The 17,021-nt window shown below is 36.6% G+C and overlaps 1 protein-coding gene across 3 annotated transcripts in view; it reads right to left on the bottom strand.

Annotated features, from left to right (window-relative positions):
- Positions 1-17,021, bottom strand: part of LOC149556417 (RNA cytidine acetyltransferase 1-like) — a 146,801-nt gene that overhangs the window by 85,390 nt on the left and 44,390 nt on the right. For all 3 annotated transcript variants that reach the window (XM_089830725.1, XM_089830724.1, XM_089830726.1), the window contains exons 13-16: positions 16,838-16,964; positions 16,643-16,730; positions 16,433-16,532; positions 16,297-16,349 (exon numbers count right to left, since the gene is read on the bottom strand). In XM_089830725.1, coding sequence (XP_089686851.1) covers positions 16,297-16,349; positions 16,433-16,532; positions 16,643-16,730; positions 16,838-16,964 — 368 coding nt within the window. The remainder of the gene's footprint in view (positions 1-16,296; positions 16,350-16,432; positions 16,533-16,642; positions 16,731-16,837; positions 16,965-17,021) is intronic.

The raw sequence follows: 17,021 nt of genomic DNA, 5'->3' as shown, positions 1-17,021 counted from the left end.
CCCTAAAAAGGTTCACCGGTAACCCATTGTAGGTTATTTTAATCAGTGATAACATTTTATTAAATGAGTTTAAAATGAATTAATAAGATATTGTACCACAGAAAATCACTAGAGAGCCAGAGTATTAAAAGACTACCAAGGTAACCTTAGAGTTGACTTGTTAGTATGCCTTGTCTGTACGAAAGGATACTAATGCCGCATAGAGACACTAGGGGATCTGGAGTCCACAGTGGCTGCCAAGGTATCCTTAGAGTTGGCTCATGCGATGATACTTGCCCACTTGTGTTTTATTATCCTAATTGTAAAAATCGATGCTTGAGAAATATAGAGTAGGTATTGGTGCTCTAAAGAAGGTGGTTTGATGACTCCTTATGGTCGAATCATTTAAATATTGTAACTGGTTTAATTTGTGATAGTGGATTAGGGCAATAGATCCTACCAGCATTACTCATCGTGGCTTTTCCCTCTGGGTTTCCACATCATAATTTGTCCAGTGTCTACTTATCTTGTGATTCTTCTATTCCATTTTCAGATTGGTGTTTTCAATTCAGCATGTAGATAAAAAAAATTGGTTAGAAAGCTAATTTGGATAAGAAACTAAGCTTTATTTCCTACTAATACACCCCCTCTTGCTCTAAGTAGTAAATTTGTTTTCTACAGTGAGGACACTTTTTGATGATGTATTCCCCAAGAGTACCGAAGAGATGCTCAATGTAACAAACATGTGATATATAAATTCATAATTTGTTGTTGTTTAATTTGGATTAATTAAATCTTTTATTTTTATTTTTCTAGGGCAATGGAACCTTGACTTTGCATTTGATTGATGGGGTAAAATGTTGATGAGTTGACCCTATGAGGAAACTGACAAGACCAAGGCGGCCATGTTCTAATGCTATGTAGGAAACGAGGGGGAATAATAAGTCATTTGCCAAATAATTGATTAAAAATAGGTCAACCAATGGCATCCAATCTATTCCTTGGGATACTACTTCACCCCATATTTTTATAACCCAATTCCTTCAAGGCCTATGGGGAGACCACAATAGATGTTAACACATACATAGAGTTTAAAATACATTTTGATATTCAATTTGATCAAGTTTGATCTGAAGTACAATGGGCCAATAGCTAAGCAAACTCCTTGTTCAAAAACTTCTTCACCCTTCTAGAGTTAAGCATATTCATCTTTGAGCAGTAGATGAAATTGCATGTAGACCAACTCTTGAAAAATGAGGGTACGACAAATCTGTAATAAGAGGAAAATGGCTAGTGTGCTTATAAATGACCGAGACCCACATAACTAACACCAATGGACTAGGTTTCCTTGCACCACAGTATCCCTATCTATCTTTGCTAAAATCACCCTTAGAAAAATTTGATCCACTCATTTTGAATTAATGAAGCATCAACTGCACTATACTTATTCTCAATGGCCTTCATGAAGCCTCTCGTTGCCTTAAAGTCATTCATAGAAAGTACTCTACAAGATTATATCGTCATGCCCCTACCAAACTAGGGTTAGTAGCCTAAATGCACACAAATCACAACCTGTACCAATAAATAATAATACCTAGGTGATTAAATAATTGTCAAGATCTGACCCAAAATAAAAGAAATAAAGAATAATAATGATTAATTCATATGAGTGAGCAAACTAGATTAAAAGTTAAATGGAAGCAATTAACATAAAGAGGGTTGATTGAGATTAGACTAAAAAGCAATGCTCAACCCAAGAGTCACAACTCTTCTCCCAACTTATTATCCCAACTCTCCATTGTTATTTGGGAGGCTTCCCTCATTCAGTTGTCCACTTTGGCCCTAAGCCTAAACATTTTTGTCCTATTACGTGTTGGTATTGTTGATGTGAGTTTTATTCCACTACAACATGCAGAATACTTAATGTTTCAAGGAGAAACACCAACACTCAATCCTCTCTTGATATAAGGTCATCTCTCATGCTAAGCTTGCAAAGTAAGATCATGAAATGACTTCAAGGATCATTCTTAATTGTGGACTTCACTTAGTTTTATGATGTGATATGTTGGTTATCACAAAGGGGCTTACGTTATTCATTCAATGGATATCAACTCTTGCACTCCAAAGATTTTAGCTTCACAATGTGCAACGAAAATATAGCTTCTAATTTTCCAAATTTTTGACTTAAATTAAAACTTCTACTACTACTACCTCTAACTAGGAGTGTAAAGAATCATGGATGACTTGAAGTCTACTCAACTTAATCTCGCCAGCGACTCCACCCACCCAGTGCAAGCTTCTAAGGAACATTCGAATGATTTCAATATGACCTTTCCTCTTCAATCCCATCAAATCAATACAAACTGAAGATTCAACATTAATTGAAGTTAAGTGCATCCAATCATCAGCTTACCACACAAGAGGCTCTTACAATCCATAAGAGTGCTAGTGGCTCGGATTTGTTCAAGTCATACAAGTAAACATCCACAACAACTTCCATTCAACTAAAAGCTAATTCAACATGAAAATATATCTACTCCAAATGAAAGATTGAGGAAACCATGCAACACTCCAAAGCAATAACAAGTAATTCACCATGAAGAACCAACAATGAACTATCCATTACTTTGAAAGCATCATAGCAACAATTTGATCAAGTCTCTCCCTTATCTATCCTACTCTACTCTAGCTCTCTAATCTCACCTCTTCTACTCTAAGCTAATTCTAAAGAATTACAAATGAGAAGACCTTGGCCTTTTATAGTAGATCCATTACAATGAAGGGCCAAGATCAATTGAAGATTCAAGGGCCAAGATTTCTTCCCACAAACCCTAATTAGGGCTGTCAAATTTACAACCAATTACATCAAGGCAACAATTCATGGGCCAATAAGAAGATTTACAATGATTTTTCCAACCAATGAGTAAATAGGACACTTGTCATGTTGTGATTAATTGTGTTTGAAATTGAAATTTTCTAATTGGAGGAGACAAACAAATGTCACCTCATCATCCTTATCCTGTGCTTGGAGTCTTCGATTGAGAAGATGTTTGTTAAAATAGCTAAGATTTCTTGCTCGATTGTTATCAAGTATCTCCCAACGTTTGAGATTTCCTCCATCTTTGAAATTTCCTCATGGAATTGACTTGAATCACTTGCATCTTCATGAACCCATGAACTTGATCTTTCTTGATTCTCCTTAAATATGTCCTCATGTAGTTGGATCATCTATGCTTTCTTGAATTTCCTCTTGATTTCAATTTGACTCTGTGGGTTGATAGCTTGAGCATGAATCCTTCCTTCTCACTTAAGTCCTCAGACTTGAGCCATCTTGTAGCATCCATTTCAAGTTTGGACGCCTTGATCCTCACCTTGCCCTATAGCCCTCCTACTGCCAATTTCAGTTGATGTGAGTTTTGTTCCACTACAACATGCAGAATCAAACATTCAATGTTTTGAAGTGAAATACCAAATATTCAATTCTGTCTTAATATACAGTCACTTCTTATGCTAAGCTTGCAATGTCAGAGCACAACGTGAAGGGTGCTCGTCACCTTCCTAGGTTCTCTAAGTAAGGATTATTGCACAGGCATGGTCTAAAGCAAAGGAATATATGTAGAAAGGCTTCTCTTAATTTTGACTTGCAAGAATTGGTGCCTTGATAATTACCTCTTTGTATTCTTCAAAGGATCTCTTAGCTTCTAGAGTCCAATCCATCTTTGCATTCCTCTTAAACATGTCATTCATTCGTTTCATAATCTCTGCAAACCCCAAAATGAACTTCCTTACAAAGTCAATCTTTCCAAAGAAAGATTTCAATTCTTTCTTACTAGCTGGGAGGCTTAGTTTTTCAAGATGACCTCCACCCTTTCAAGATCTATGATAATCCGCTTTTCTAATTTTTGTTTATGTGAGTTTTGTTCCACTAAAATAGGTATGATACGGATAATAAGGCTTTTCACTCTCGCCTTCACCCACCATCACCCCTCTTTCCCCTCCTTGTGGTTGTCCTATCGCCTCCTCCTTTGCGGCAAGAAGTGTCATTTTATTGCCCATCCCATATTCGCCCTCAGCTCCTCCTCCCTCTGCTCACCCAAGCCTTTCTGGTATACGTTATTCCCCCATCACTACACCCCCCCTCCTGAGCTTGTGCAGAGCACCACATTCTCCTGTGTCTCCTCTTTGTTTGACATGCTTGGCTAGCCTCTTGCCCAGCCCACCCCCTGTCATTATGCCATCTTCTCGCATGTTTGACTATTTTTGAGGCTATAGAATACATGAGTACTAGCAGATATGTTGACGAGGAAAGCTTTCAGGATGAGCTCTCCAAGCTTGGTGCCACATTTCTTGGTTTCCATCTCTCGAAACTCTTCAACTGTGTGGTATTCTCGAGGTTCCCTCCCTCTTGGTCTCATCATATCATTCATCTGATCTATAAGGTAGGTTGTGGTTGTGCCGCATTTGTTTTTTTCTTTCACTACAATAATCAATCTATTTTAAGGGGAGGGGCCTAGAATTTTATGGCATATTCTATACGTAACATTCAGAATATGACTAGGGGGCCAGTTTGGTCACAACGTTATATGGAGGGTGGAGTTAGTTCCGGCAGGTGCAAAGAAGACTTATGCTTTATATAAATCAATGGCTGCAACTAGAACTATAATTGTGGTGCTACTGCCGGACCAGGAACTGGAGAAGCGTAAGTTGTGACCCCAATTCTAGATAGAAAGTTCTGTTGGTTCAATAGGCGGTGCTGCTGCTTTAGGTCCCTTTGCCTTTCCTGCTACTGGTAATGCTATTGACCCTATAATTTTAGGTAGGGTGCCCTATTATTTAGAGCTGCCCATCTCTCCATTGATCAAAGGTCTCTCAGACATGACTGTGCCTACTATTCTATGGTATGGGGACCTATGGTTGTTTAGCTTTAGGACGATCTCGACCTTATAGAATTTTAGCATCTGCCAATTTGGTTAGTGATAAAAATGATTAATTTATAATTTTTATGGGTCACATGACTTGCGAACCGACCCCGAACCCTAACCCCGTAGGGCATAAGAATAGTGACAATTCGGCTTAGATTCTGAATGTTACGTATAGATGGCTAATGAACAATAATCGCCCTTCCTTTATAGACTTCTCCCTTCCTCTCACCAGGGAATAAGTAGGGCAACTTGAAGGTAGAGATGTCGATTCCCCCACAATTTTATAGGGCCTATCCTATCCTATAAATTTTAGGGTAGGGGGTAGGGGGTGGGGTCCTATAAAATTGTAGGGGCCAATTATTGAGAGTTCCCTAGCCGAATAGACTTGGTGGGAGGGCCTTCAAGGGCATGCAGAGACCCTTTACTTTATAGAGGTCATTTAGGGCACAGCAGGACGGGCGCCCAGCCCCTACAATTCCCCCTAAACAGATCCTTGACCTTAAAATAGTGGGGGTAGGGTCTAGTATTCTAAAGGGGGGCTCTACGAAAAGTTAATAGTAGCCCACATAGCGACTGAGATCACAAGCAATAGACTAACTGTGATTAGTAACTTATGATTGAGGGGTCCTTCTCGTGATCCTAGTAACTACAAAACTATTACGACCGGCCACACTTTCCCAATATTGTATGCTACAGCCCTTAATATCCTTCTTTCTAAAGAGCTCGATCAACGCTAGGCTAGGGCTAGAGGGCAGGCGGGTTTCAGACAAGATTATCATACTATAGACCATAGTTCAACTTCTCGTTCTCTACCACTTCTCGGCGAGGTCAAAAAAAAACATCTCGGTAAATATCGAAGAGAAGTCGGAAACTTCTCGAGAAAATATCGAAATTAAAAAATGACTTTTATTTAATTAAAAATGACTTTTATTTAATTAAAAATGCACTTTTTCACAAAATTCAATAAGTAGATGAATGTATTGAGTCAGTAAATGAGTAAACAAACCAAACAAGATGCTCTAGATATATATAAATGAAATAAGTAACAAAATCGCATCCTCATGTGGAATGTCGATGTAGTCACAGACTCTAAACTCTGAAACAAGCTACAAATAGTAAATACCGAATTGTCTTTGTCAAAATATAAGCAAATACAAATGTCAAGTTCAATATGAAACTATTTTGACTCTACATCTTCCTCTTCCCTATCCTAGTAGTTCTAGTAAAAACTATGGGAGAGGGAGAGGGTCATTTGCTTGGAAAGAGCTTCGAATCCAATTCGAATCCGCTCCTAATCCGCTGGAAATTGCTACAAATCAATGCCAAATACTTGGTGTTGCTCCAAAACCCTTCTCCTCCACCCAAGACACCAAACGCAACAAATGAAACAATGAAATGTTGTTTTTTGTAACCGCAGGTTTATACTAGACGCCACCCGTGAGAAAAGTCCAAGTTATCATGAGAAATTGGCGATATATCGCCGACTTCTTGCCAACTTCTCGCAGCAATAAGTTGAAAATCTTGGCACCCTAATCTAGCGATAAAAACTAGAGTTTTCTTGCCACCTAAAACTTCTCACGAGAAGTTTACTTATCAGCGATAAAGCGGCGATATTTTAATCTATGCTATAGACCACATCTTGACTCCTCTCTATACTATCATTGAGGAGGCTCATTCTCACTCCTCAAAGGTCTATTGTTGCTTTGTTGACTTTTGCAAAGCCTTCGACACAGTCTCCTATTGGGCACTTTTCCAAAGACTTCGAGACATCAACATCTCAAACATGCTTATCACTACTATCATGAGACTATGTTTTGGTTCTTGGTCGTCTCAGGACTCTCATTTGCTTCTCTAGCTTCATTAGTAGCACCATTGGGGTGAAGCAACGATGTCTATTATCCCCTACTCTATTTGGGATTTATATCGATGAGCTAATGAACTTTCTCTGTAATCACCTTCCTATGGGTGGTTGCCTTCTTCGCCATGGATTGATTCATATATTGCTCTCTGCGAATGATGTGGTTCTTTTAGCTTCGTCTCTAGAGGGCATACAAAGACAATTGGATTGCTTGACCGCCTTTTGTGATCTAAGATAGTAATATCAATATGTGAAACTCAGTAAGACTAAGGTAATGGTCTTTAATTGCCTTAAGACTTCCCATCTTCACTTCAATTTTGATGCTTCTAAGATTGTGATTGTCTCATCGTATACCTACATAGGGATCATGTTCTTTGGTCCCCATTTCAGTTTGAGGTCTACTATCCAGCCGCCTATCTGCAAAGGGTTTGGTTCACTTGCTCTTCTTGACAGAGAGTGCTTCAAGCATCCCTTCTAGAACACCTCACCCAAAAAGACACTTTTGTGTCTTTGCACCGCATAGTTCTCTATATGGGTTAGTGGTTTCAGGACCGTCCCTTTTGGAATCTAATTGGACGACTTCTGAGCGGGTCCAGATCCTTCTTTAGCGGTTTATCAAATGCAAATGGTCCATATCTCATAGTATTGTTCTTGTTGGGTTAGAAGTGCTCAATTCATGCTTAAGGTCATCTTTGACCTTGTTTGGTTCGTTTGTCGCCTTCATGGCTCTATTGATTGCGAGGAGGGTCACCAAAGATATCCCTGCCTAGCCTACTATTCATCATAGTCTCTTGTTGTTGCTCCTTCCAGTCAGTCTTGTAGTAGGTTTGTTGAGGCCGCCTCCCTTATGAGTACTATCAAGATCTTGATTGACCACCTTCCCCTGTTCCAGTACTCTTTGTATGCCCCTCCCCGTGGTCAAAGATGATATCTACAAATAGTACATTCACACCACTTGGATCAACCCTCACAAGGGGCTTCCTCTGAATATGGTGTTCTATCTGAGTACATTTTAGAGATTCAGGATGGTATCATTGTTCACCCTTCCTCCACTTCTTGTCATTGGCAGCACTCCCTCGAGACTCTATCATTAGCCCTAATTAGTATGTACATACTACAATACAATTAAGTTTTAAAATACATACACACTATTAACGATAATCTTGATATAAATCAAAGAAATATTAATAATTAATATTTATTAAATAACAATAAAATAAAATATAATTTACTATTATTAAATTAACCATATTGTAACAAGATATAATATAAATCACATAACATATATATAAATTAATAAATATTAAAATATATGAAATAATATTAATATTCTCATTAAAATAATATTAAATATATAAAACAAGATGTCTTTCAAAATCTCAAGGCCATAACCTTTCAAAATACAAAATATATAATTTTCAACATAGGAGAACATTTCTTGATATAAATCAAAGAAATATTAATAATTAATAATTATTAAATAACAATAAAATATAATATAATTTATTATTATTAAATTAACCATATTGTAACAAGATATAATATAAATCACATCACATATATTATAAATTAATAAATATTAAAATATATGAGATAATATTAATATTCTCATTAAAATTATATTAAATATATAAAGCCAGATGTCTTTTAAAATCTCAAGGACATAACCTTTCAAAATACAAAATATATAATTTTCAACATAGGAGAACATTTAGGGATTATCAATCAATTTAAAAATTAAAACTAGGAGAGGCGCAGAGAGTAAGGATCATCATGGACTCCCCGTGGGTCTTTCATAGTTAGTTTATATCATCTCCATGTTGAACTAACCACTTGTTGGATAGCAGTGACAGGATATATCAGTTGTGCACTCTTAGTGAGGTGGAGTCGGTGAGGCAATTTATCTTCTATTGTCCTATATATTATGAGATTAGAGGCAAGTTCCATTGTTTCTCTAAAAGTTTCACTCCATCTTGTCCTCCTTTAAGTACATAGATCAAAGATGTGTGGCCCTATATCTTCAAGAGGCTACTCACTTGCAAGGCCTTTCTATTTAGGGCCCTTTATTAGATCATCTCATTACCTCTTTATTCCCGAGTCTATTTGTGGCACCAAAAGGCACTTAGATTTACCTTCCCAACCTAGGTTTGTGAGATTTTGGAGATACTATTTACAAAGATCCAATTCTACCACCTCTTCAGGTACGACACACCTCCAGAGACAACAACACTATCAACATTGTTCCACAACCACTACCACAGCTATGGACTATCCCTTTGTTGGAGGATTTCTCTCTGTCTCTTCAGCTCCATAGCTTTGTTTGGCATTGTGGGGTTACTGTCTTTCCCCTTCTACCCCTCCCCCACCTCCCCACCCACCACCACTCCAGCTTGTCGAGGTCTCATCTTGTTCTTTCATTTTCCTTTTTCTTGTTGATTTCTAGTCATTGTTTGGTGTTCCTATTGTTGGGGCTTATTTGTTCCCTCGGTCACTTTGACTTGTTTGTGATCACTCATTGGACATTAATAAATTTTATCTTTATCTTATCTAAGTAATAGATCTTATGAAGAGATGTGTCTCCCTCGAAATGAAAAATATAGAAGGGAGACATTTCATTTAAAAATGAGGTGAAGGGAACTCAATTTCTTTGAAGATAAACTCAACACAGCGGGATGGAAAATTCAGAACAACTAAAGCATAATTCAGAAGAGCAAGACAAATTATTTAACAATTAATCAAGCATCAATCTATGATTCAATTCATCAATTAAAGGCAGAATACAAGAAATGCACTCAGCAATACATATAATTAGAGATTTTAATTAAAGCTAAGTTGTCGGTTTGGATTTAGGTTTAAGTTTGGATTTGAAGAATTGGTTCATTGGTAGTTTAATTGAGTTAGTTATAATAAAAACATGCAAAACTTATAAACATATATACATACATACATACATATATACATAAATATATATGTACATTGTATATACGTGTGTGTTTATATTTATATATATATAGAACACACACGCATGCACAATATATATGGAACATATACGCGCGAGTTAAGATTAAGATGTCACATAGTATCATAAAAACAACAAAGACACCATAAACTTCAGAATATTATAAAATATATATTGAATTCAACTATCATTGTTTTGACTTTCAACAATTGGAGCTTTATATTAAGATTCAATCATATAATGGATTATCAAAATCTTCATCTTCTTCATCAAAGGCACTAGTTGATTCACAAACAGTGCCAATGCCAATGGGATTAGTTATACCAATAACATTCTCGCTTTCCAAGTCCTCAAAACTTGTTACTTTTTCACAGTACAAAGAGCGTGTTTGTAATTAACATCCAGCTTGAAAAATGTTGAAGAAGCAGCTTGCAACTCCCTTGACCTATTGAAGATATTGGTTAATGTTTAAAATACAATTGTTCACTATATAAGGCTGCAATTAATCAGACTGGGGTCATTATCAGCAACTGGGTATAAAGATTTCGCCAAAAGAAATCTTAAGGGTCATTATCGCAACTGGATATAAAGATTTCGCCAAAAGAAATCTTAAGGTCTATTTTTAATTTTATGTAATAAATATCTGAAACTAAGCCAAAAAAAAATTCTAGCTTTATAGATCTTTATTCAAATTTTGTAATAACTGTTTCCTGCACTAAACTATTGAATGTTTCTCAATGGAAATGTACCCGGTTAGCACTTGGTCTACTTAGGTCTACCTTGGTTCAACACTAGTACAACCTAGGTTCAGCCCAAATGAACTAGCCTACCTAGGTTTGAACCGTGGCCAAACCCACGGGCGAACCAAACTCGAACCCGAACCCACTTTGAAACCAGACTGGTACCAGGGTCTTTGGCAAGTGAAACAAACTTCCTAGAAGTAAAACATTCAAATAGTATTCACAAGATTAATTTTCGATTCATCAATTAATATTATTTAGTAATAGTCCAGCAAATATAACAAGTCATCAATTTTGAATTTTAGTTAGTACTTGCAAACTGGACAGGATTCGAGTCCACAAGGTGGACTAAGGTATAGAAGAACGAGATCGTTTCCTACGCTTTGGCAAGCTAGGGACAAGGTCATTGGTATCATCACAAATGGGGTCTAGGCTCAGATGGTCAACTAGGGTTTGGAGGGACGAGATATTTTTCCTACCTTAGACAAACTAGGGACAAGGTTCTTAATTTCATCACTATTGACTTAAAGGCAAGGTCTTTTATATTAGCAAATTTGTAAGATATTTATAGGGAGTCCAAAATTTAATCAACTCGGATATTGCGCTATGATTTTTTGACTTGAATGTATTTATATGTGGGCTCACTTTGTCATGCGTTGACCTTCATTTGAGCAAGCATATTATTGATGCACTTATATTTTTTATGGCCATAAAGATTGGGGGTGTGATGAAGTGATGGACTTGACATCTAACCAAAGTTGTTGCTACTTATTATTTCCATCATCATTATCGCATATTTTGCCTTCGACTTGTCAAGAGCTGCAAGAGCTCTTAAAAATAATGCATACCTTGTTTCAAAAAGTTTGATAAGTTCCTTCTTCGAGAAAACCCAAAACTATTCATGACCCTATAGTTGTCAAAAGATCTACTCATCGCAAATCGAATACAACTTGTTTGATCAACTCAATTTTGCCAATGTTTTTTAGTACATTATTCAGTCTACACATGACAAAAGGTCCAATATTTATGTCTGTGGAAAACTCCAACCAAATTCCTTGTTGCCTACACACATATGCCACATTTGTCATGACTTGCATCACATTGTAAAGGGCAACCTTTCTCAATGGCACATCTATGGCTCTTAAACCAAAACTCTAAATCTCTATAATGCTTCAACAGTCAATTTCCCTAATGAAGTAAGAGCCATCTACATGTGACCATGATGTTGATAATTGGAGATCTAATGTTCAGCCACTCATCGATGATAGTGTTGATCCTATATGACACCTGTATGATAGTCAGATCCTCCATAAGTATATATATCATGGAAAAATACTTTATCCAAGATAATTATACTCAACTTTTGTCATGACCCCAGCTCCAACATATTTATCATCCAATACATTCATAAAAAATTGTCTACTCCATAGCACTTCACATTTTTTTGTAATCTAATCAAGCCAAGGTAGAAAATACTGCATCTACCCCATTGATACAATTAAAACCCAACCCTTATGATAATGTATACACTAATGCCATTGGGGAGCAGCAATTTATTACTGTAGATGGCGCTAGAGTGGTAAGCCCATAACATGGTAATAAGCAGCATTCAGAACAGTATTAATCCCAATATGGTCAGCAATCAAAATTAGTAACAATAAATATATTATACAAAAGCAAACTAAGGAAACAACAAACACTAATTAAAGAGACTACGTGTTTGTAGCATGTAGGCTTAAATTCCAGAGGCAGTGATAACTAGTTAAGGCTCTTTCCCAGTGATTAAGCAGTCAAAGGTTCACATAATCACAGAAATTAAGAAACTAATGGTTAATGGAAATAAGATTAAGACAACAGCAATTATGTGAAAGGGTGTGATAAACAAAGGAAGCTAAAGACATAAGTATGTGATGTAGTTCAGCACCTTTTAAAGGTTTACATTTATTTATTGGGTTGAAATTTTAATATCTACAATGATTCATATTGAATCACTTATATTGTCATTAAGTTAGTTTAAATTTATTAACATTTGTTTTAAAATTAGGAATCTGTGTGTAGGTATGTGTGTGTATATATATATGTATGTATATATGTGTGTGCCTATATATATACACATACATACTACAAAATATGTGTGTGCACACCTCTAAAGTTAATAAGTACATATTTATGTTTTCGTATGTTTGTGTCTTTCTTTGTGTATAGACATTATAAAACATCAAAACTGGGGAAGATACTACATCCTACACACTGGATATGGCATTTCCCAATAAACAAGTAGAAATGCCCCTCAGTCAGCACATGAAGTATGTTACTTCAAAAATGCCAGCACAAAGTGTATTTTAATAAACAAATTTCACCCAGAACCTATTCACAAATCACCCTACATAATCACACATGACAAACTAAACTAAAACCAAAAAAATTATCACGTTGGATACGATAATAAAATAGCTATGTACCCCAGGGACGCGTCCCCAGCCAAAAAACCCATGTTTCCAAGACGGGGATGGGAGGACGAGTAGGGGACGTCCCCCAGCTGTCCCCAAAATTTGCAAATCACTAGGGGACGTCTCCGAAACTCGGGGACTTCTTCGAAAGAAAAGGGGAACATCTTGTCGTCCTTGGTACGAAAAGGGGACGTCCAAAAGTCCCCTAACCATACCGAGGACGGCCAAGTTTTTTGTGAAGCTTAAAATTTTTTATTTAAAACAAAAAGTTTTATTTTGTTTGTCCTTACTTGGTCGTCCAGTGGACTCTGCCTCTCCAAATGCCCTAAAAGGTCAAAAAAGGCCACTGTGGTTGTTTTGTCATTTGTTTCGTTTTGCCTATGAAGTTGGTGTGTGTTGCAGCTGGCTAGGGTTTTCATTTTGCAAGAAGGGGTGATTTGTTTGCTTCCAAGAGCTTGAGCAGCAGTCTACTTCATTTTTCTATATTTTGTTTTCTATGTTGAACTTGAACATGATAATGAAATTTTATGACAGCCCTCTAACCTTTGGGCATATTTAGATTTCCAGTTCTTTATGATATTGTTCACTGCTAAACTTATATTTCAATATTTTTGTTCACATATTGATATGCATATTGACAATTAAGTACTAAAATTCGTTATTATTTCCTAGATGGCATTCAAATGGTGTCTGTTAAGGTTCTATAATGTTTAAATGGCATGCTCTGTGCTTGGTTTCATATGAATGACATGTAATTTGCAATTTTTCAATGTATATTTTAAAATTTCCATATATATGTGGCTGTCCCGTTTGCTGTCCCCCCGTCCCCAAAATTGCCAAAAATATTTGCCGTCCCGGAAACCCGTTCCGCCGTCCCCTGTCGTTTCCATCCCGAAAACTTGGGGGAACATAGTAAAATAGTAATATCCATAACCTATTTATCCACTAAATCCCACAAAATGCCCTTGAACAAATGAATATGGTGATTTCAGATTATCCTTTGTATAACAGAAATCATAATGATAGTAGAACTTCAAAGATCACCTTTATAAGATTCAACAAATGGTTGAGTATATTCTTTCCATGTAAATGCATGAGTGACTATAGGCATTTTAATGGCTTCCATGAGACCAACAATCTACAAGACCACGTGTGCAAGACCCAAATTGTTTTTCATGTTCTTTTCAATATCAGCCCTTCTATTATAAATCTGTATCAGAAAACTAGTGGGTTTTGTGCAGTCATGTTTCATGAAAAAGTTGATGCAGATACATTCCTTCAAATTAATTTCATATTGCTCGTGGATATCCTAATAAGCATCATAGTAAAAAATAAAATGTCATCCTATTCCAATACACCCTTACTAAAGAAAATGCATGTTCTTCCTTCCCAAGCCTCCTTGGAAACCGTCCATTTACCCATTTCACAAAACAAATGGTGGGATCTGATTCTCAACTGTGCCACCAATAGTCTAGCTTTACCTTTAATTGCCATGCATAAGTAGTCTTTATCCTCATTACCTCACATCGGATTGAACTCTTTCACACAGTGTGGTTTTTCCTTAGTTACCAGATTCGTGCCCTAAAGGCTAGACCCAGATTCAGATCAGATCTGGGTCCGGATTCGTGCAGATCTGGGCAGGATCCTTGTTTTACATAGTGGATTCGTCCGGCTTCGTGGTTTTCACACAATGTGTTTTTTCCTTAGTTACCGGATTTGTGCCCTAGAGGCTAGATCCAGATTCAAATAAGATTTGGATCCAAATTCATGCCTGGATTTGTGCAAATCCTGGCAGGATCCTTGTTTTACACAGTGGATTCGTCCGGCTTCGTGGCCCACGAAGCCGGACGAATCCACTGTGTAAAACAAGGATCCTGCCCGGATCTGCACAAATCCAAGCATGAATCCTCAAGGATCCAATGCGAATCCTCAAGGATCAACGGTTTTAAGTGGGTCTAAGTTATTTAATATGATTTTTTTTTTTTTAAATTGCTTTCTAATCCTAAAATGACCCTTTTATGCATTATATATAGTATAAACTAAAAACTGAGAGAAATATACATAGTTCTAAAACTACACGCACATGAATCCTAATTGGGAAAAAAAATTGCAAATCCACGGATCCGATTCACGTGCCTGAATTGAATTCGTATCCCGAATCAGTAACTACAGTTTTTTCCCTTCCCATTTTCTTTGTCCAAATGGCAGTTTTTAATTTGTCCAACACAAGTCTCTTTATCTCTTAATTGGTGTTAGGACATTTTTGCATGTCAATGTCCCACTTATTTAACCATTCCATATTCTGCCTCATCCACGTCTTCTCCTGCGGTCTAGTTTCTCCAGGACCACTAAGTTGGGCCAGCAATGTTATCCATATCTGCAACTTTGTTTAAATAACTTAACAAAAGGAATCACCGTTATAGCTTCCATCAGGAACATATCTGCTTCAACCAAGAGAATCTCATATGGAATTGTTGATTGGTAATAAGATGCTTTTGTATCCTTTCAATTTGTTTCCATTTGTGGTTAGAGAGACTGCTCCCCCAAATCTCACAGCCATACAGCACAATAGGAGTGACCAGCAGGCCAAAAAGTGTCTTCATGGTTTTCCAATCCCATAGTTCCACTTGCCTACACCTGTTTTGCAGCAACAAAAAAAGCTCTACATCCCTCTTCCATCTGTTTTGTTTTAGAAGTCTTCCAACTGAACTTCTGTTAAGGTCAATTCCTAAGTAGTAAGTATTTATATTCATTCACAATCTCAGGCATATTTCCTGTAAGTTAAAAGTCCAGTTTCAAGTCTTCAAAGATCACTACCCAATGTTGGTTAAAAAAGCATAATTAATTTTCTTGCAAGATCGCTGCCAATTAAATTATCTATATTTATTTAAATATGAGCATTCTTCTTCATAGCATATGTGCTGCTACTTTGAACCAGACTTTGTTTATTGATGGGTCAAAGAACTAACTTGATGAAATGTCTGGTAAGTGAAAATTGAAAAGCTAATAGAACCATCTTGTTGAAGCATTGTCTACCAGCTGAAGAATGTTAAAATTTATATAGCCGCTTTCTCCAACAATGTTGAATGATATTAGAGTGACACATACCTTGCCTAAAGTGGCTTGAACCCAAAAAGCTGTTTCTAAATACTAATCACAGTGCATGGAAGATTAAGGTATGCTCATTAAGGTAATCCATTCAGCTGTCTACCAAACTAATTAACAATTAACACTTAGGATATAGCACAAAGAACAGCCTAGCATCATTGGAAACATAAACAAAGAGTCCATATGCCTGATTAAATTAACAAAGTGCTTTGTAGTTTAAAGGAATAAAATATTTTAATTTTTCATAAAATTTGAACACAGTTGGATATACAGCCAGAACCTGAATAACACAGAGTATATCCGGCAAGCGATTTTCTGTCTCGTCCACAGGGCCTGGAAACAAAGTATGATGAGATAATAGAAAATAAAACTATTATCGGGAAGAAAAAGCAAGCAGAATAGTGAGTGCTACTTACCGAGCAACACAAAAAGGTGATGTGCAGGAGCATCTGACATTAGCTGTAAATCGTTTGGAGAATTCTTATAATGAGAAGCCACATACAGTGCCATCATGCGCTGGATCAATGCAACAAGACATGACATGCATGCAACCACTAAGTCTCAGAAACAGTTTCCAAAAGACATAATGTCCATTTAACAAACACATAAAAAGAAAGACCTCTCACCTGCAAAAAGATTTCACTTGCTTTGTGATATGAAAATAGGGTGTCACGGTTGACATAGTAAAGCTGACACTCACTCGGGTGCGGAAGTCTATGAAGCAAAACAAATGAGCACAGAAACAAAAGTATATTTTATGGTATGCTTCCATGGTATTTAACAAAACATATAATTATAAATACAAAAACATAAATGCATACCTCCCATCAATATTAGGAATATAGTTTGCAGCATCTAAACACAGCAACTTGTGAAGCCAAGATTCAATAGGATCACCCACAGCATATCTTATTGGCTCATCCAGATCCACTTTTCTGAATACTCTGCCTATCAAAATATAAACATGTTTATGTAAAATAACAATAAAAGAAGCAATCCTCAATT

The sequence above is a fragment of the Cupressus sempervirens genome, chromosome 5 (assembly GCF_028749045.1).
Source record: "Cupressus sempervirens isolate cs-2001-9-10 chromosome 5, ASM2874904v1, whole genome shotgun sequence".
Lineage (NCBI taxonomy): Eukaryota > Viridiplantae > Streptophyta > Pinopsida > Cupressales > Cupressaceae > Cupressus > Cupressus sempervirens.
This window is presented reverse-complemented; position numbering and strand designations above follow the sequence as displayed.